General features: G+C 45.3%; 1 protein-coding gene across 5 annotated transcripts in view; it reads left to right on the top strand.

Moving 5' to 3' along the window:
• MAN1A2 (mannosidase alpha class 1A member 2) overlaps positions 1–21,356 on the top strand; it is a 306,596-nt gene that overhangs the window by 265,444 nt on the left and 19,796 nt on the right. For all 5 annotated transcript variants that reach the window (XM_043540993.1, XM_037910300.2, XM_043541368.1 and 2 more), the window contains one exon: positions 13,531–13,750. In XM_043540993.1, the coding sequence (XP_043396928.1) occupies positions 13,531–13,750 (220 nt within the window). The remainder of the gene's footprint in view (positions 1–13,530; positions 13,751–21,356) is intronic.

The raw sequence follows: 21,356 nt of genomic DNA, 5'->3' as shown, positions 1-21,356 counted from the left end.
CGGTTCAGCAACTACTTGGTGAAGGAATCCATCACCTATCGCGTCCAGGAAAATCTGAGCCCTATTATTATTACTAGCACTTGTCCTCCAGTCTATATCTGGGAAGTTAAAGTCTGCCATGATCACATAATTTCCCTTAGTATTTACTTAATTAAAAACATTAAAGAGGTCTCTATCCATATCCAAATTGGATCCCGGCGGTCTATAGCACACCCCAAGCACTATCCCAGGGGAGGCTCTAGTAGCTTTCTTCCCCAGTGTGATTTTTGCCCAGACAGACTCTGTCTTATTCATTCCATCACTTCTTATTTCTTTACTGTCTACCTCATCATTGATATACAATGCTACTCCACCACCTTTGCCTTTATTTCTGTCTTTCCTAAACAGCACATACCCTTCAATACCAGTATTCCAGTCATGACTACTATTCCACCATGTTTCTGTTATCCCTGTAATATCTGGTTTCACTTCCTGCACCAGTAGCTCTAGTACCTCTATTTTGTTACCTGTGTTCCTTGCATTAGTGTACAAACATCTTAATTTTTGCTGTTTGGCCTCTCTCACATTCTTTACCCGATTAGGCACAGACATTCTACCGCCAGTATCACCTATTAGGCTGGTATGTACACTATCCTTCCTCCTTATGTCCATTCTCCTACCCACGGCTGTATCCTTTCTTACTTTGTTTTCTTCCCTCTCAATGTTAAAATCCAGCATGGAGATTACCTGGACATCTCCCAACCATCTCCCCCAGATTCCTAGTTTAAAGCTCTCTTAACCAGTTGTGCCAGCCTCCATCCTAGAAGTCTATTTCCCTCCTTACTCAGGTGAAGTCCATCCCGAGAGAACACTCCTCTGTCCATGAATGCTTCCCAGTGGCCATACATCCAAAGCCCTCCTTATAGCACCACTGCCTGAGCCATCTGTTGAACATCATAATTTGTCACACCTTTGTTGCCCTTCTCTAGGAACAGGCAGAATCCCTCTGAAGATCACCTGAGCCTCGATTTCCTTAAGCGTTTTCCCCAGCCTAGCATAGTCACCCTTGATATGTTCCAGCAAGAATCTAGCCGTATCATTTGTTCCCACATGAAGGACAATCAGTGGATTCTTTCCCGCTCCCGTTAGGATCCTCTTCAGCCTCAGGTCCACATCCTGTATCTTAGCACCCGGCAGACAGCACACCCTTCTGTTCTCTGGATCAGCTCTTGTTACAGGCCTGTCTGTTCTTCTCAGTGAGGAGTCCCCAATCACTTAGACCTGCCTTTTCCTGGTGATGGTGCAATTCTCCAGTCTATCCTCTGTTCCCTCTGGCTGCAAGTCCTCTTGATTCCTATTGTCCCTTGCAATCGTCTGCAACCCATCCCGTGTCCTCCTGGGGCTCATATTTGCTATTGTTATCTCCACTGACTCTTGCCCTCTTCCTGTAGGACTAGCTGCTCTTCTCTTCTTCCTTGCCCTCTCACCTTCAGTGACTACCTGCTGTGCCCCTTCTTCATTTTCCAATTCCGCAAACCTGTTCCTGAGCTCTGTTTCTCCTTCACTAGCCCATCTTTTCCTCTGCCTGGTTCTCTTAGTCACATGCTTCCACTGTCCACTTTCCTCACCCAGCAGTTTCCCCTCAGAGTTCTTTGGTCCTGCTTCCATCTGCAAGTCTGAGCTTTTCCCTTCAGCCTCCTTATGTCTTTACTCCATCATCCGCTCGAACCCCCTCTAAACTCAACCACGGTTTCTACCTGTATCTCCAATCCTTGGATCTTTTCTTCATCAGCTCTATCAGGCGGCACTTCATGCAGACAAAACTCTTTTCAGGTACCCCCTCCAGGATCATGTACATGCCACAGCTTCTACATCCAGTCATCTTCATTGTGTCTTCCACTACTTGGGTCACTACCACTGCTGCCTCTGTATCTGTCATCGCCTTCTCACCTAAGTCCTATTAGTCCGGGAAACACAAACCAGACCAAAACACCACCACCCACAGCAAAACAAACCCCCAACAAGCACCAAAACACTGCCAGACCACCACACACTCTCTTCACGAGACTTTCGGTCCACCCAGCCTCCAAAAATTTTGATCCCTCATGAAGTCTTATTTTTAAGGACTCCAAAAGGAAATGATGGGTGAAATAGTTCATCCCCTCATTATTTGGTCCACCAATCGGACCTAATTTCTGACACTTCAGTTTTGCTTCATTAGCTTCTAATTCCATTCTCCTCTTGTTTACCAGTCCTGCTCTTAACACCATCCTTGGGTGGTATCAGTAGACTCTTGTTTTGACTAATTCAGGTTTTCTGTCTCCCTTTTGTACCTTTTTCCATACAGTTTTATATAACACTCTGACTTTTAATTTTGTTGCTTTGGACAACTTAGAGTACAGGCCTCTGCTTAAGAGGCCCCACTGTAACACCCTCATTGGATAATGATCCTCCATTTGTAATTGTGTTTTGTGATGGGTCAGTTAGCCAGTTTCTAATCCATTTACTATGTGCTACATAGATTTTATATAATGCTACATTTTTAGCAGAAGATCATACATGTGTAAGTCAAATGCATTACTGAAGTCTATTATGTCAACACACTTACTTTTGTCAAACTTGTGATTTAATTTTTAAAAGGTTTGAAATTTTTTTGAGAAGACCTATTTTCTATAAAGCTATGTTGATTTGCATTAGTTTGCTGCTGTCTCTAGCTCTTTACTGATTGCGTCCTATCTGAGCCTTTCCATGATTTTGCTTGAAACTGATGTCAGATTAATCTGGTCTGTAGTTACCCAGTTCATCCCATTACCCTTTTTAATTTTTGGCACAATGTTAGGTTTTTTCTGGTCCGTTAGAACTTCCCCAGTATTCCAAGATTTATTAAATAGCAACATCTGTAGTTCAGAGAGCATCTCAGCTCCTTAGCCTCTTTTGATATTTTTGGGTGCAAGTTACTGGTCCTGCATGTTTAAAAATGTTTAACAGTTGCTGTTTAGCATCCTCCCAGGTTACTGTTGGAATCAAAAGTATTTCATTATCACTGTGGGCTGTGAATATGTAAACCCCATTTCTTTTTCTTATTCATGGTGGTCAGCCACAAACACTTAAAACTGTATCTGTCATTGTTACTCCCTATGGTCCAGGTCTTGCCAGTGATTCCATATGAGCAGACCCCTGTGCTTGCATGGAGACACAGGGAAGTTAAGGTGGGTCCAAACGTGCATCGGGGTCCACCCATATGGAACAGCTTTCAGGATCAGGGCCTATTTTTGTAGTCAGAAATTCTGCTAGACATAGCAGGAATATGTGTGCAAACAAATGTTCAGTAAGAATAGCTGATTGTTTTCTCTGACTACATTTTGGATGTTTTATTAAATCCATAGAATAGTTAATCAGAGTTGATCTCTAGTGCATGGACGCCAGCATATGTTTGTAAGTGGTCTGTGTCTCTGGGCATATCTACATTGCAATGTAAGCCTGGTCTCAGACTCAGGCTCAAGCCCTAATCCCCATTCTGTCTACACACAAATCTCTTGGACTCGGGCTCAGACCCAGGGTCCTAGGACCCCATGATGGTAGAGGGTCAAAGCCCAAGTTAAGGTTGGACCCAAGGTTCAAGCCCTATCATTTTACAGACTTGGGTCCTTGGAGTCCTCCAACAGTATCCCACAATGCAATGGGATGGCTTCCTTTGTCCTTTCTCTTCCAAAAATCACCAGTTAACTCCAGGGAAATGGAAGCAGCCCCCTTGTTCCAGTGCAGCAGCTTAGCGTTTAACCTTTCTATTTATTCTGACCATTGAGTTGCAAACCCACCTTAGAAGAACCTTCAGCATTTGCAATGAATGCCAACTAGAAGAAATCCAGTACACAGTGTTTTGCTTCACGCTCATGGGAGCACAGCCAGATTTTGGTTATACAGTGGATTTTAGTAAGAGTACCAGATTTGACCATTCATACCAGCAAATAGCAAAATGCCATCAGCATTGGAAATTTAACGGACCATAACTAAAGCAGAGAACAGATTCAGTGGCTCAAGACTGAGTATCTGAAAACCAGGGACCACAACTGCATCTCTGGCAACTCACCGACATCGTGCCAGTTTTATGATGAATTTGACTGGCTGCTGGGCACTGCGCCAAGCATGGAGCCACCAGCAGTGTACAATGACCTGATCAGCTGGGATGGCGTCCTGCTGGCCTGAGAAGCCAGCATGGGAATTGATGGGTACAAGCAGGCACCAAATGTGGCAAATAAAAAGACTTTGCTAACAAAATGGATCCTAGAGGAGGCTTTGGTGCAGGAGCAGCTGCAGCACATCCTGGGGCCCTGCTCGAAAGAACTTTTTGGTCCCCCCACCAAAGGAACAGCCAACCACGGGACTGGTATCAGAAATGGAAGAGGGAAAAGCTACCTAGAGGCTGGTAAGTTTCTGGCTCCATTTTTCTATTTACTAATATAGGAACAGGAGGGATTTCTGCTCTAAGAACCAGTGCAAAAGATATAAGCCCTGGGTAGAAGCATGTATCTGCTAATGGTGGATTGCATGCCAGCACCTTGGCATCCCATCTCTCTCCACCCACCACGTGGAATTCAAAATGGAGTCCGGGAAACACAAACAGTAAAATGAGCATGTAAAAGAGAATATTTAAGGCATGCAGTTTTGCTAGTACATTCCAGTTTGTTAGAATGAGAATCTTATATTACATTCTTCGTATGTACGCGGCTTGATACCAACCCAACAGTGTAACGAGCTGCCTGAAAAGACTGAACTGTACGGGGCAGGAGGGAGGGGGAAGAGGTTCAAACGTTGTCCATTTTCACATGTAGTCCATTTCTGTTAAATGCAGTCCAAGCTTTCTATGGGTGATGAAATCATTAGTCCCAAATACGATTGGGCTTTGAATTCAGTCCAGAAATTTGCTGTGGGGGAGGAAAGAGGGATGGCAATGGAGTTCTTTGTGTTTGCATGCAGTCCTAACAGACTGTATCGGAAGCCATGGGGAGGCACTAAGCCATTTGGAAGATAATGCCATATCCTGTTGATTTCCTCAGGAATTCTGACCCAATCCCAGGTGATGATAGCTGCAGACTTTTCCTGTGGTAGGAATTCCAGATAGGTAGTCACATTTTCTAGGGCCACCTCGGTAGCTCACCAGCCCGCTCCACTCGTAGATATGCTGTTCAGTTATCATACATTCAGGGATGCTGGAACAATTTTTGAGTGGGGGTGCTGATAATGGAAACCATATCTATTACTACTTCAAGCCAGAGGGTGCGGCAGCACACCAGTCCCCTTAGTTCCAGCACCACTGCATACATTTGAATACTTCAGTGACAACCACACCTGGTTTCCCACCAGCAGCTTGGAATAACACCTCTCTTTGCCAACTGGGCACCACAAGAACTGTTATGGCCTCCAGAATGTGCAAAGCCTGAAGTGATAGGGAAGATTTATGTAGCACAGCCACCAACCTCCCCCCAAACTCCATTTCACTGAAAAACTTTTAAAAAAAAAAGTTTTAATTTTTAATATACCATTCTCTCAGCACTTCTTTCACTGGGATTATCCTAGCTATGTCCAGGCAGCCCTCTGCCAGTATACTGAAGTTCAGTTTCAAAATTTAACATTTTCTGTCCTGGAAAGTCCAAAACAATTGTTTCTGTGCTCCTGCACTGAGACATTTGAGACAGTAACCCTCAGTGTCTTCTCCTATTGCAGGCCCCTCGACGTCTACAGGCGTCAGAACCTCCACAGGTCGCCCTCACGGCAGAGGGCTCATCGTACCTTCACAGACCATTCCAAGAGGAAGGATTTCTGGGATGAACTTGTGACTGAAGTTCTGGACAGGGCTCAACAACCAAGTCGAGTACCAAAGGCAAAGGGACTTGTGGCAAGAGGAAAGACATGCAGGAGGCAAGTGGAAAAGGTTCAGGCTGTCTTCGCAGCTTGAGGACAGGGTAGCGGCGCAGGAGCAGGCCCTCACTCTGCAGTTCCTGGAATAGGAGGGGTGATTAAGGGAGGAAGATAGAGCACAACAGAGAGAACTGTCTGAGCAGCTGCTGTCTCTAATGTCTACAAGAGTCCTGGCTCCTGCTGCACCTGCACCATGGCCCAAATCCTCTCTGCAGTACCGTGGCCTGCATTCCAGGAACAGCTTGGACAACTCCATGGCTGGGTGGCCCATGAAATTGGGCCCTATGAGCAGCTGGACAGGGCATATGTACCTCATGCAGTCCTCATGCTGAACCCCTGCCCATAGATGCCTCTACCTTCTTGCCCTGGCACCAAGCGCATGGCAAATGTGGAAGGAAGGAGAAGGGATAGAGGACACACAATAGTGAGGGGAGCGTGTCTTGTACATAGTTTAACTGTTTGCACTTGTTTACGCACTTTGTTCTTGTTTACTTTTAAAGCTTTTGGTGTTGATAGTGTTTTGGTGTGCTAATGGCAGCTGGCCTGCCAGACAATGGTTTAATGTTGTACTTTTCCAATACACGTGTAAAAATAAAGGTTTTTATTTTGTAAATAAATTTTATTGCCATCATGCAACACATCATATAATGTGTATTTCAAATAGTAAAGGTAAACACATGGGCAGGGACCACTGGGAGGTTGTATGCAAAACCCATGTCTCAATACAGCTATAAATGTCAATCCATACATCAGTTATTTACATCAAGACATACCGTTCCCCTCCCCCCATTTCATAAGCAGTCATGTAATTCAAAAGCACAATGCATGGCAATCAACCCCCCTTCTCACACAAGCAATCAATGCCCACCCCCACCAAACAAGCACAGTCATAAAGGTACTATTCTCCATGTTCTGTTGGCCCATGCAAGTCCATAATGTGGGAACACAAAGCACTTATAATTTCGGTTGCCTGGGTGCATCCAGCTTCAGCTGTGATACGTGCACTTTATGACCGATTCAGCAGCCTAGAGCTGTCATAGGGAAATGGCCCACCTCTGGTTTCAAAAAGATTGTGAAGAGCACAGCAAACCACAGTAACGTGGACAGCATTGATGACACTTGGAATGCAAATAGGTCTGCAGACATCTCCAGCTGGAATTCAATCTGCCAAAAGCACATTCAACCACTCTGCTACACCTGCTCAGAGTGTAATTAAACCTTCTTTTGCCAGGACCTCTGAGATCAGGGTATGTTTCATAAGAGAAGGCAAAGGCAGTACATGGGGTCCCCCAGAAAAACAGTTGGCCAGTAACTCTGTTTATGACAATGTCATATGGTGGGAATAGTGTCCCAGGCTCTCTGTGAACATAGACTCCCAATTGGTGAAAACTTGGCATCATGAACTTTTCTAATGCAGCCAACACTGACATTCATAAATCTGCCATTGTGGTCCATGGGGGCTTGCATAATGATAGAGTAGTACTCTTTGTGGTTTATGTGCTTGTGCACCTTGAGGAGGGCAAACTGTGGGCACATGAGTCCCACCAGTGGCCCCAGTGCAGTTGGGAAACCCCATTCTCTTGAAGCCAGCAATTTACTTCAGGAATATCTTTTATGCCTGCCTCCTTGGGGTTCCCCATATGCCTGATTGCTTCCGAAACTTCCACAGTCAACTTTCCAACATCAGACCGGTTGGCAATGAACCTGTGACAGCCTGCAGTAGCCAGCTTCCAGGCAGTTATAGCAAGCTGCTTCCGGGCTGGCATGGCTGCCCACATGCGTGCGTCTTTCCCCGGAAGGGACAAGGCAAGCTGCTCCCAAAGCTCTAGAAATGTAGCTTTCTTCATGCAAAAGCTCTGGACCCACTGCTAGTCATCCCAGGTCTGCATGATGATGTGATCCCACCAGCCTGTGCTTGTGGCCCTGCTCCAAAGAGCTGGTCTATGTAGGGGGAATCAGCAGCTATACCGAGTGTCAGGAGCAGCATCAGCATGTGCCATGTCTGTGTCTTCCTCCTCCTTCTCCTGCTCTGTTATTAGCTCTGTCAGGTGCCTTTCGTGGGTGAGAAAACACTGCCAAACTGCTCACCAGTGTCTCATGGAAGCTCTGCCTGCATCCTGAAAAAGGAGCGAAAGCCCAAGCAAAAGAAGTTATTGAAATGGTGACTCCTCCATTTTGCTGGTTTCCATTGTTGGAAGCACACAGACCAAAATTGATGACTTAGCCGGATGTTCTGGCAGGCCATTCAAACTTCCTATAACGTGTTGCATGGGAGGTCAAGTTTTCCCACACTGTACCACTAACAAAGCGATATATTTCAGGAGGGCGCTAGGAAGTGTGGAATACAGTTGGTTGAACTCAGGTCTGCATACTGTATTGTGGACACCAGAGCCCTGGTTTCAGACCTGGGTTAAAAAATTCTTAACTTAGGGTTGGCAGTTATTGTAGACAAGCCCTGGGTTCTCAAACCCAGGGACCGCTGACTTGAGTCCCATTAACCCTGGGCTTACACTGCAGTGTAGACATACCCTTTAAGACCAAGTTCCAGCTTCCAGTCTACCTACTCTTTTGTAGTTCCTTATAACTTTCTCAACTCTTCCTTTAAGGGTGTTGTTTCTAACTTTGGTTTTGGAAAATTGGACCAAAATCTCTTCATATCATTTTTGAAGTGGAAGGGGTAGAGTACAAATACACTTTCTTTCCATAGTCCAGTTATTTTTGTGTGTGTTCACAGAACTTAAAAATGAATGGAGGAAGGAATGTGAAACTTAGTTTGTTTTATAGTTCTCACTGAGAAAGGAAAAACAATCCAACTGATGATAGTAATTTATATTTAGCATTTTTGTAGCACTTTATGTTTTCAAAGCTGTGTACAGACATTAACCAATCCCCACAACACCCCTGTGGCGGAGTGGGTAAAGAAAAATGAGTTCCGTGTTTTCAAAGTTCGAATGTTGGCTTGTGTGCACTGGAACTCTCCAGCTGAGTTCTCAGAGAAAAGTGAAGCTAAGGGTTATTAGAACTGGCACTGCTCTTATTTGCTGCTTAAGAACTAAAGACAAATAAGCCCTTAAGGCCATATTTAGCACTGAGCTGATTTCAGTGTTAAAGATGGCTCAGAAACTGTGGCTAAGCTAAAAGCTTAGGTGCCTTAATCATTTAGGAGTAAATTGTGGATACTGAAACACATCCTTGAGGAGGGGGCCTGCCTGTGATGAACAATATCTGTGCATCGGACATGCAAAATCTGCTCCATCATTAAAACAGAGCAGATTGCTGACCCATTTATTTTGGCCCAGCTCTGAGGGATAGTGTAGACTGGGGGGGACCATGACTCTACTCTCTCTGTACCACTTTCTTGTCATCCTGCTTCCAATCAGGAGAACAGGGGCAAGCAGTCCCTCTACTTCCCAAATCACAGAGGGTTCAGGGACTACTTCCCAAATCAAAGGGCACTTGCACAGTCACACAGACAGCAGATGAGGCATGACCATAAGGACTTCTGACAATCTGGTCCTTAAACTACTTTAAACTCTTTAAGTGGTTTAGTTTAGGCCTTAACCTTTGAGTAGACTTTAGTCTTTAACTAAGCTTAACTTTGAGTTCACCCATACGTCACTCCCCTAACTCTCACTGAGTGGAGAAGAGAGCACCATTGTCACCTTTACATTTCCACTTGTGTCTGGCTGCGACACCCTGCTCCTTGCAGAGATTATGAAGAAAGAAAAGAGAACAGAATCTATTCTGCAGATGTCAACCCCCAGTATTTAAATACCTTCATCAGCATATCATGTACTTCACAACAGAATGGGAACAAATTCCTTGGCAACTGTTAAGTAAAGCCTCCGCTCAAATGCGATTGTAAGATCTGTAACTTGTATCATTAAGTTCTGCAACCTTGTTGCAGACTTTGTGACTTCAGTGGCAAAGAGTCCTGTGGCACCTTATAGACTAACAGACGTATTGGAGCATAAGCTTGCGTGGTTGAATACCCACTTCTTCAGATGCATGTAATGGAAATTTCCAGAGGCAGGTATAAATATGCAAGCAAGAATAGGCTAGGGATAACGAGGTTAGTTCGATCAGGGAGGATGAGGCCCTCTTCTAGCAGTTGAGGTGTGAACACCAAGGGAGGAGAAACTGCTTTTGTAGTTGGCCGGCCAGTCACAGTCTTTGTTTAATCCTGAGCTGATGGTGTCAAATTTGCAAATGAATTGAAACTCAGCAGTTTCTCTTTGAAGTCTGGTCCTGAAGTTTTTTTGCTGCAGGCTGGCTACCTTTAAATCTGCTATTGTGTGTCCAGGGAGATTGAAGTGTTCTCCTCCTACAGGTTTTTGTATATTGCCATTTCTAATATCTGATTTGTGTCCATTTATCCTTTTATGTAGGGACTGTCCAATGTACATAGCAGAGGGGCATTGCTGGCACATGATGGCGTATATTACATTGGTGGACGTGCAGGTGAATGAACCGGTATTGGTGTGGCTGATCTGGTTCGGTCCTGTGATGGTGTCGCTGGTGTAGATATGTGGGCAGAGTTGGCATCGAGGTTTGTTGCATGGATCGGTTCCTGAGTCAGAGTTACTATGGTGCGGGTGTGTCGTTGCTGGTGAGAAAATGCTTCAGGTTGGCGGGTTGTCTGTGGACAAGGACTGGCCTGCCTCCCAAGGCCTGTGAAAGTGAGGGATCGTTGTCCAGGATGGGTTGTAGATCACTGATGATGCGTTGGAGAGGTTTTAGCTGAGGACTGTATGTGATGGCCAGTGGAGTTCTGTTGGTTTCTTTCTTGGGCTTGTCTCGCAGCAGGAGGCTTCTGGGTACACGTCTGGCTCTGTTGATCTGTTTCCTTATTTCCTCGTGCGGGTATTGTAGTTTTGAGAATGCTTGGCGAAGATCTTGTAGGTGTTGGTCTCTGTCTGAGGGGTTGGAGCAAATGCGGTTGTACCTCAGCACTTGGCTGTAGACAGTGGATCATGTGGGGTGTCCGGGATGGAAGCTGGAAGCATGAAGGTAGGCACAGCGGTCGGTGGGTTTTCGGTATAGGGTGGTGTTAACGTGACCGTCACTTACTTGCATTGTGGTGTCTACGAAGTGGACCTCCCGTGCTGAGGTTGATGGTGGGGTCGAAGCTGTTGAAATAGTGGTTGAATTCTTCCAGGGTTTCTTTCCCATGGGTCCAGATGATTAAGATGTCATCAATGTAACATAGGTAGAGAAAGGGCGTGAGTGGACGAGAGCTGAGGAAGCGTTGTTCCACGTCAGCCATAAAAATGTTGGCATATTGTGGGGCCATGTGGGTGCCCATAGCGGTGCCACTGCTCTGGAGGTGCATATTGTCACCAAATTTGAAATAATTATGCGTGAGGATAAAGCTACAGAGCTCAGCAACCAGTTGTGCTGGTTGCTTATGCTCCAATACGTCTGCTAGTCTATAAAGTGCCACAGGACTCTTTGCCACTTTTACAGATCCAGACTAACACGGCTTCCCCTCTTATACTGGTAACTTCAGTTACTGTTAGCACAGCCTTTTAAGTTTTGTAATCTTTGCAAGCTCTGTAACCTTTTCAAGTTACCACTTGTATGAACTGCCAAGCTTTGTAATATCCCATCACGTAATCAGAGAGGGTGAACAAGGGATTGTGTGTGTGGAAGATAAGAGGGTGTGAACGAGAGAGTGTATGGGGGATTGGGCGGAGAGGAACTGCAAGGAGAAAAGAGCCCGGAGACAGGAGACAGGTGTGTCTGATATAATCTGCCCTGAGAAGGCAATCACGGAGTGGCTGTAAAGATGCATGAAAGGAACAGGGACTGGGACTGCTTCTCGGTGACGGACACAGAAGAAAAACTCAGTGTACGTGACAGGAGTGCCCAGTTCCAAAATAAAAGGAAGCGGCCATGCACACAAGCTGCTGCTCCTTGACCTGCTCATCAGCCCAGATCCATGACCACAGACGGACACACCAGATCTACCACACTTCGGCTTCTTGGCTTCCCATGCTGTCTCCAGTAACTCTCCGCCTGTGTAAGTGTGTGGGTACATGGGGGTATGAATGCGGTAAATGTAATATGAATGCAGTGGATAAATAAGCTCCTTCCCTTTTCTGTCTGACCTAACAGCGGCATTGTAATAAAACTAATACAATTGTGACCCTGGGTTGGTTTTTTAGGGGAACAGAGGTAACAGCAACAAGTGCTAAATTCTACCAAAATGCTGATTTATTCAGCTACCATGAAATACCCTTGATTCCCATCTCCCCACCCCCATACAAACATCAATATGGCTCAAAATTGAAATAGTCACTTGTGTAAAATTTGTTGATATTTTTGACTGTTATTATTGAGGTTGGGTTCTTTTGCTTTGCTCTCCAGGTTGCCAAACTCAGCTCTTGTAATGCTTTCCAGACAGACAGACACATTTATGTTAGGGAAGGGGAGAGCTTGTAATTGACTTCCTTGGCTCACCTTCTCAGCTCTCGAGGCTGTTGAACTGTTCTCCAGGCAGCCTAATCCACCAGCCTACATATCTGGGTTTCTGGTACAAGCTGGACTCCAGCTCTGGCTCCTTGGCCTCTGCTGCCTGGCTCCATGGAACAGCATAGGGAATGTGCTTTATAATTGAGTCTACTCCCACTTGTGGCAAAAGTTGGAGAGCAAAAGGCAGCTACAAGTAGATTCTGGCAGAGCAAGAATACAGAAAGCTAAATGTTTGGTGGCAGGTTGCAGCAAAATAGAAAATTCCACTGCCAAAGTGCTGACTTCTGTAGCATCTTGGGAAAAAGACAGATTTTGTGGTTGCAAAATCCTGAAGTATGTGAGGCCCAAGTTGAGACGAATGGGCTGTTCACATCTCTCAGAAGCTATTGTTTCTGCCTGGTTTTGGACTCAGGAAGATACTATTACATCAGTTACACACAGTTTGCCGGTTTGAGGTTTTTCTGCAACCAGAAGGGCTGGAACAATTTTATTTAATTAAAGTAGAGAATTTGGAGAACAATTCGGTGGAAAAGGGGGGATTCTGCAGTCATAAAATTACAGAAAATATGGGGTTCTGGTTTTAATAAATCAACTGTAATAAAAGCTCAAGTATCTTAAATAACCAGGGAAATTAAATACAAACACTAAAAATACCACGTAACCCACATTAACACAGTGTGGGTCTTTTTCCTGCTCTAGTGGCTGGTGCCCGTAAAGACGTTTCTGAGGCTGCTACTGCTGCTAGTTAATGGGTCATAAGCCTTTATTTTCAATAGTAGAGACATATGGTTTTAAATGAAGAGTCCTGGGTTCAATACCTCCAGGTGTCTGTTATAAAATGTATCAGATGTAAATTGTACTTCAGATGTGGCTGAGTTAATATTGTTGTTGAAATCTTGATTTTTTGGAATTTCATTACCTTTACATGCTTGATTTCTTAACCATAGAATTATATTATGGTTAATTTTTGTGTTTGCCATGTTGAATGTGTTTTTAGAGTGTTCATAGATAAATGTGGTAAGAAGGGAAAAAAATATTGTTGTTTTGAAAGTGACGTTAATTTCTGTGGTCAGAAATATATAGTGTTTAAAGCAGAGTAAAAATAGATAGAATCTTGACTGTTTCCAATATTTAAAGATTATCCCAATCTCCTTGCAGGCCATAGAAAGACATCTTATCAGAAAGTCTAACGGAGGTCTGACATACATTGGGGAATGGAAGAATGGGCACCTTGAGAGAAAGATGGGCCACCTCACCTGTTTTGCTGGGGGAATGTTTGCACTTGGAGCAGACGGTTCCAGAGATGATAAGGCTGGACATTATTTGCAACTTGGAGCTGAGATTGCACATACATGTCATGAGTCATACGACAGAACAAGTAAGAGATATTATCAATTTAATTATTTTAGTTTAACAGAACCCTGCACAGTAGAAATACACAGGAAAGAGAGGTGGTCAGATTATTCAAGAGATTTGTCTTGAACACATGAACCTGATCCTCCTTTATGGGCTTGGCTACACTTGCGGGTTACAGCGCATTAAAGGAGTTCCAGGAGCCCTAGCTCGCTCCCCATCCACACTGGCAAGGCATGTAGAGCGCTCTGACTCCGCAGCTAGAGCGCTCCTGGTACTCCACTTCGACGAGTGGACTAACATTTTGTCCGCCCCCGCTGGAGCGCCGCGACGCCAGTGTGAACGCCCTGATCTGTTCGTGTGCTCTGATCAGCCTCCAGAAGTGTCCCACAATGCCTGTTCTAGCCACTCTGGTCATCACTTTGAACTCTACTGCCCTTCCCTCAGGTGACCAACCGTCAGACCCGCCCTTTAAATTCTCCGGAAATTTTGAAAATCCCCTTCCTGTTTGCTCAGCCAGGCGTGGAGTGCTCTCAGCAAATCTTTCCAGGTCACCATGCCTCCACGCGCCAAGCGAGCCCCAGTATGGAGCAATGGCGAGGTGCTGGACCTCATCAGTGTTTGGGGGGAGGAAGCTGTCCAGTCCCAGCTGCGCTCCAGACATAGGAATTATGATACTTTTGGGCAGATACCAAGGGACATGATGGAAAGGGGCCATGACCGGGACGCACTGCAGTGCAGGGTTAAAGTGAAGGAGCTGTGGAATGCCTACCACAAAGCCCATGAGGCAAACAGCCACTCCGGTGCTGCCCCTGCAACCTTTCGTTTCTACAAAGAGCTGGACGCGATACTTGGGGGCGACCCCACCTCCATTCCGAGTACCACCATGAACACTTCAGAGCCCAGTTCGACAAGGCAGGAGAAGGAAGAGGAGGAGTAAAGTGGGAGCAAGGGTGCTGAGGCGGAGGACGACACTCCGGAATCCCTAGATGCATGCAGCCAGGAGCTGTTCTCAAGCCAGGAGGAAGGTAGCCAGTCATGGCGGCCGGTGCTTGGCGAAGGACAAACACCAGAGCTGGTTCCCGGTAAGCGGCTTTTATTTTGGGAAGGAAGTTATTCGGTTCAGGCTCTTGGGGCGAGGAGGGTTAGGGCTGCATGCATGCCTAGATGCGGAATAGGGTGTTGATGTGCTCTGTCACATTGCGGTAATCGGCCTCAGTGATCTCTTCAAAGGTCTCATCCAGAACTTGGTCAATGTGCTTGCGCAGGTTTCTCGGGAGAGCCACTGTCGTCCTTGTCTCAGGCTAATTTGTCTGCGCCACTGTGCCGTGAGGGGCGGGGGAACCATTGCTGCACACAGGCAAGCTGCATATGGGCCAGGGCAGAATCCGCATTGTAGTAGAAGACCCTCCCTTGCTTCCCAGGTCACCCTCAGCAGCGAGATACCTTCCAGGATGAACTCCTGTGGAAAATGTGGGGACAGTGTTCAGTATAGGGACCCCCTGCCGCTGTTGGCTCTCCCCAAGACACAGAAAACGAGAGGACAGTACAGCCGTGAAACAATCAGTTACGCTTGACCCTGTGCTTACTCACCATTTGGGGGTTCCCGTGAGTTATGTGCGCTCACTTTGGGATGGGCAAATTATGCTATTGTGTAGACTGTGCTTGCCCTTAAGTATGGGGGAATCATTGCTCTTTCTGGTGTGAACAATGCTGCCTCTGTTAAGTGTTGCATTTTGCCATTACAGATGCAACCTTGAGATCTCAGCCGTCCGTGTTATCACCGGCCGAAAGACTCCAAAGAATCAGAAAGAGGCCACGTAGAAGCAAGGAAGACATGTTGCATGAAGTAATGCAGCATTCAAGTAATGAAAATCAAAAAGTGCAGGACAGTGAAAGGAGGATCCAACAGCAGAATGAGGACCTCCGGCAGCAAAGCATGGATCGGCTGATAAGCATAATGGAGCGCCAAGCGGACTCTATCCAAGCGCTTGTAGCCATGCAGGCAGAACACTACCGTGCCTGAACCCTCCCCCCCGCAGCCCTTGTCCCCAACCTCTTTCCCTTGTGTCCCCAGGTCACCTTCAACCCACTTTCTCCAACATCCGGGTTCTTATCTCCAACACCTGTAGCTTCAACACCCAGCCCTGAAAACGACGACCCTTACCCACTGCACTCAACCCCCATCACCATGCAGTATAGCCATCCTGAAGTGCAGCGCTCATTGCACAGCACTCCAGACAGGAATGCTGAGTATAGAACAGGACATACACAAATCTGTGATTGTACCATTCCCCACCCCACCCCCTTGCCCTATCTGTTTCCCAAGCAGTTGTGTTTCTTTTCAATAAATGAATTTTCTTTTCAATAAATGGATTTTTTGGCTTTGAAAACATTCTTTATTATTGCATAAAGTAAAAGATACCTTAGCCCAAGAAAGAAACAGGCACTGCAAGTCAGCGTAGCAAACACAGATTCCTACTAACATTGTAACCACTGCACTTCACTCCCGTGCAGGGCACCAGACATTACTGGTGGCTTTCAGCCTCAGATTGCTCCCTCAAGGCATCCCTAATCCTTGCAGCCCCGCGCTGGGCCCCTCAAATAGCTGTGCTCTCTGGCTGTTCAAATTCAGCCTACAGGTGTTGAACCTCCAAGTTCCATGCCTGAGTGAATCATTCACCCTTCCCTTCACAAATGTTATGGAGGGTACAGCATGCGGATATAACCATCGGGATGCTGTCATCGACCAGGTCCAGCTTCCCATACAGAGAGCGCCAGCAGCCCTTTAAACGGCCAAAAGCACACTCCACAGTCATTCTGCACTGGCTCAGCCTGTTGTTGAACCGCTCCTTGCTGCTGTCAAGGCTCCCTGTGTAGGATTTCATGAGCCACGGCATTAAAAGGTAGGCGGGGTCTCCAAGGATCCCAATGGGCATTTCATCTTCTCCTACGGTGATCTTCTGGTCTGGGAAAAAAGTCCCGGCTTGCAGCTTCCTGAACAGGCGAGTGTTCTGAAAGATGCGTGCATCATGCACCTTTCCGGGCCAGCCTGCGTTAATGTCAATGGAATGCCCACGGTGATCCACAAGCGCCTGGAGAACCATAGAGAAATACCCCTTCCGATTAACGTACTCGAAGGCTAGGTGGGCTGGTGCCAGAATTGGAATATGCATGCCATCTATCTCCCCCTGCAGTTACGGAAACCCATTTGTGCAAATCCATCCACAATGTCATGTACGTTACCCAGAGTCACGGTTCTTCAGAGCAGGATGCGATTAATGGCCCTGCACACTTGCATCAACACTCCAAACTGGTTAGCGACCAATCTGTAGCTGTCTGGAGTTGCCAGCTTCCAGATTGCAGTAGCCACGAGCTTCTCCACCATCAGGGCAGCTCTCAATCTCGTGTCCTTGCGCCGCAGGGTGGGGGGTGAGCTCCTCACGCAGTCCCATGAAAGTGGCTTTTCTCATTCGAAAGTTCTGCAGCCACTGCTCGTCATCCCAGACTTGCAAGACGATGTGATCCCACCACTCAGTGCTTGTTTCCCGAGCCCAAAAGCAGCGTTCCACAGTGGTGGGCATGTCTGTGAATGCCACAAGCAAACTCGTGTCATATGCATTACTCGAGTCAATATCATCATCGAGCCCTCACTGTCACTTTGGATCATAAGGAATAAGTCGACTGCCAAACGTGACGTGCTGGTGAGATTCATCAGCATACTCCTCAGCAGTTTGGGCTCCATTCCCGCAGACCAAAAGAGAAGACAGAGCACACAGTACAAAAAACGTTGAAAGATGGCACCAAATGTGGACCGAAGCACAGGGATTGCTGGGATGCGAAACGATGCATCACGGGGCATTGGGACAGGACCCAGAATGCCCCGCACCCCCGCCTCCTTCCCACAAGCCATAGTGCCAGAATGGGAAGAGGTGCTCTGTGGGATAGCTGCCCACAATGCACCACTCCCAATGCCCTGCAAGTGTCGCAAATGGGGCCACGCCAGTGCACTTGCAGCTGTCAGTGTGGACAGACTGCAGGGCTTTCTCTACTGCGCTGTACGAAGGGCGGGTTTAACTCACAGCGCTCTACATCTGCAATTGTAGCCAGGCCCTAACTCACATCATTTTTATGCCAGCGTAACTTTCTTGACTTAACTGGAGTTACTCCTGATTTATGCGCCAGTGTAAGTGAATGTAGAATCAGACCTTAAGACTTTTATGTTTGGTCTTCTGTGTCTATCCCTGACTTGTTTTCTAAATATAGTTTTGTGTGCAGATCATTCAGATGATCAGCCTCACCCTCTTGAAACATAAATTAGTGTGTGAAATCATTACAATTTGAAGTCACACTGGTGAATTGCTGTTTTCCATGGTTCAAAAATCCCATTTGTCATACCAGTGCTCTCCTGCCTCTGGCTAAAATGAACATTGGTGCATTTTTGCTGACTGTACAAGTTCACACACAGGTGCAGATAGTACAGCAGTTCCAGCAGTTTGGTGAAATTGTGAATCAGTTTGAAAATGAAGACAGTGAAATGTTAAAGGCTATTAAATTAAACTTGAAGACTTTGGGGCACTGGAACTCAGTAGCTCTCAATTATATCATTGAACACCGATGGACACATTTATCAACCAGGATAGTCCAAATAAAGCTAGCCCTTTCCATTACCCCGGGTCTCTCATTGATAAGGGTATGCTGTCTCTATTTATAGCAAACACCCCTGGCAACCAGAAGTTACATAATCCCTGTTCTGTATTCCCTAAACTCTGTGCCCTCAGTATTAAAAGACCAAGCCTTAGAGATGGTGCAGAAATGTGTGCATGGGCCCCACAACCAGCACTTCATACAACTATTATGTAACTGAGCCTCTGGTTTGCGTTTCATTTGCAGTTATAATTGATTTGTTAAGATTATGGTGGTCTGTATAGTTTTGACAGGTTTCAGAGTAACAGCCGTGTTAGTCTGTATTCGCAAAAAGAAAAGGAGTACTTGTGGCACCTTAGAGACTAACCAATTTATTTGAGCATAAGCTTTCGTGAGTCTCTGTTCAAGCCTAAGTTAATTGTATCCAATTTGCAAATGGGAGTGGCTAAGTCATTATGCAAGGTAACCTATTTCCCCTTGTTTTTTCCGACCCCCCCCCCAGACGTTCTTGTTAAACCCTGGATTTGTGCTGGAAATGGCCCACCTTGATTATCATACACATTGTAAGGAAAATGGTCACTTTAGATAAGCTATTACCAGCAGGAGAGTGGGTTTGTATGTGTGGGTGGGGGTGAGAAAACCTGGATTTGTGCTGGAAATGGCCCAGCTTGATTATCATACACATTGTAAGGAGAGCGATCACTTTAGATAAGCTATTACCAGCAGGAGAGTGGGGTGGAGGGAGGTATTTTTTCATGCTTTGTGTGTATAAAAAGATCTTCTACACTTTCCACAGTATGCATCCGATGAAGTGAGCTGTAGCTCACGAAAGCTTATGCTCAAATAAATTGGTTAGTCTCTAAGATGCCACAAGTACTCCTTTTCTTTTTGTATAGTTTTGGCTATCCTGAATGATAGTTTGCATTAGAGAACTCACACACTTAATAAAGCACAATCAACTGATCCAGTCAAGGGAATTTTCAAATAGTACCAGCAACCTGGAAACTGGGTCTGTTCTTATTGACAGTAGAGTATAGATGGTACTTCAAGGTCAAGGCTGAGGGTATTTGCAAATCACTGTACTACAGCTTGCAGTGTGCTCGCCGCTGTTTCCGTCTTTGGGTGAATCTAGAGCTCCATTCCTGGTTAAGTTTCATTTACACAAAATTCATCCAAATCAAAGGAAGGGAAAAATATGCTGAAGTAATATTGCATAAGCATTCTTGAGCATCGTTATATTTAACTTCATTAAAAAAATCAGTGATAAAATTCTTTTAAATGTTTGACTTTAAAGGGCAAGCCTTCGCACAGCCTGGGGAGCTGAGGATCAGTCTGCTGCTTTTATTCTTGATTTCTTTGTGTTTGTGGTTCATTTTAGTGAAAGTTTTCTCTAGAATGAAGATGTCTTGAGTTTATCCCCACATGCCATCAGCTACAATATATAAGCTATATTGCCAGCAAGAGACACAAGAAAAAAAAAAAAGCTTTCCTACTCCAGCCACAAAGAGGTTGCACTCACACCAGTTCAGTTTTTATCTTCTCATTTGAATTTGTGTCCCCTCAACTTTTTACTTTTGACATCCCCTTCAATGTGGTTATAAGACTCAGACGTTTTCACTTCTGATGTCCCACCCCACTTTTTTGTGTTTGTCCATTTTTGCATGGGATGATGTAGTCGAAGTGGATGCAGAATGAACATTATGCAGAAGGAATCATCACTGTAAATGGCAAAGAAATCGAGGAGGTTGACAAATATATTTACCTGGGTCAGGAGCTGAACAGAGACAAATTATTCAAAGGGGAATGCAGTAGGAGGCAAAAGGCGGGGTGGGCAAGTGTCAACAAAATAAAAACGTCTCTAACGGATGATGAACTGCCCATGAAGAAAAGGAAAGAACTGTTTAACTCCACTGTTCTGCCAGCAATGATATATGGAGCAGAGAGCTGGTCAATGACAAAACTGGAGGAAGAAAAATTCGCTGTCACCCAGAGAGCAATGGAAAAGCAAATGTGTAAGACATCGCTCCATGATCATATGCCGAATGAGGAGATCAGAAGGCGTACAGAGGTGACCGATGTAGTGCTGGCAATGTATGACACAAAGCAAAAATGGGCGTATCATGTAGTCCACAAGCAAGACAATAGGTGGATAACCCACATCAGTGACTGGATCCCCAGAGACCACAAGCGACCACTGGGCAGACCGAAAATACCTAGGTCTCCTTGATAAGACACAGACAAACCAAAACAGCTTCTGTAAAAGGAAGTTATGCTTCTCTTATCATTGAGCTCTTTGAGTGTGTCAGTAAAACTGTGAATAAAGGAGAAATGGACTTTCAAAAAGCCTTTCTCAAAGTTCCTCACAAATGAGCTATTGTGAAAGCTGTATCTCTCCATATGACTACTTAAATTATTGTCATGGATTAGAAACTAGCTAAGAGACAGAAAACAAAGAATACAGATAGATGGTCAAATTTTCATCATGGCAAAAGTGGATGCTGACCCCAGGGATCAGGATTAGCATTGTTTAATATATTTAAACTCCCTTGGAAAAAGGGTGTATGATGGGTGCCAAATTTATAGGTGATACAAAATAATTCAAGATTGTTAAGGCTAGAAAAGATTGTGAGAAACTGCAGTGGGAATAGGCAACATGGTGGCAGATGAAATTACTGCTGACAAATGCAAGTAATGCATGCTGGAAGAAGTAATTTCAAATACTCATTGACCTTAGTGGGTTCTAAATTAAGAGTAGCAACTCAAGACAGAAAGACCTGGACAACTCAATGAATCTGCTCAATGTGCAGCAGCAGTTAAAAAAGCAAATAAAATGTCAGGCTATATAAGAAAGGGGATAGATAATATTTTAAAAACTATTACATAAAAAAAAGCTACAGTAAAAGAATATTTCTTTTTTAAATTCAAGTACTCAGAACTTGTGAAATGCCAGATTTATGGTTGCTTGTGCACCTCATCCATCCATC

This window comes from Chelonia mydas, chromosome 1, assembly GCF_015237465.2.
Source record: "Chelonia mydas isolate rCheMyd1 chromosome 1, rCheMyd1.pri.v2, whole genome shotgun sequence".
In the NCBI taxonomy this organism is placed as follows: Eukaryota; Metazoa; Chordata; order Testudines; family Cheloniidae; genus Chelonia; species Chelonia mydas.
The sequence above is the reverse complement of the archived record's forward strand: the minus strand, read 5'-3'. Positions and strand labels throughout refer to the sequence as shown.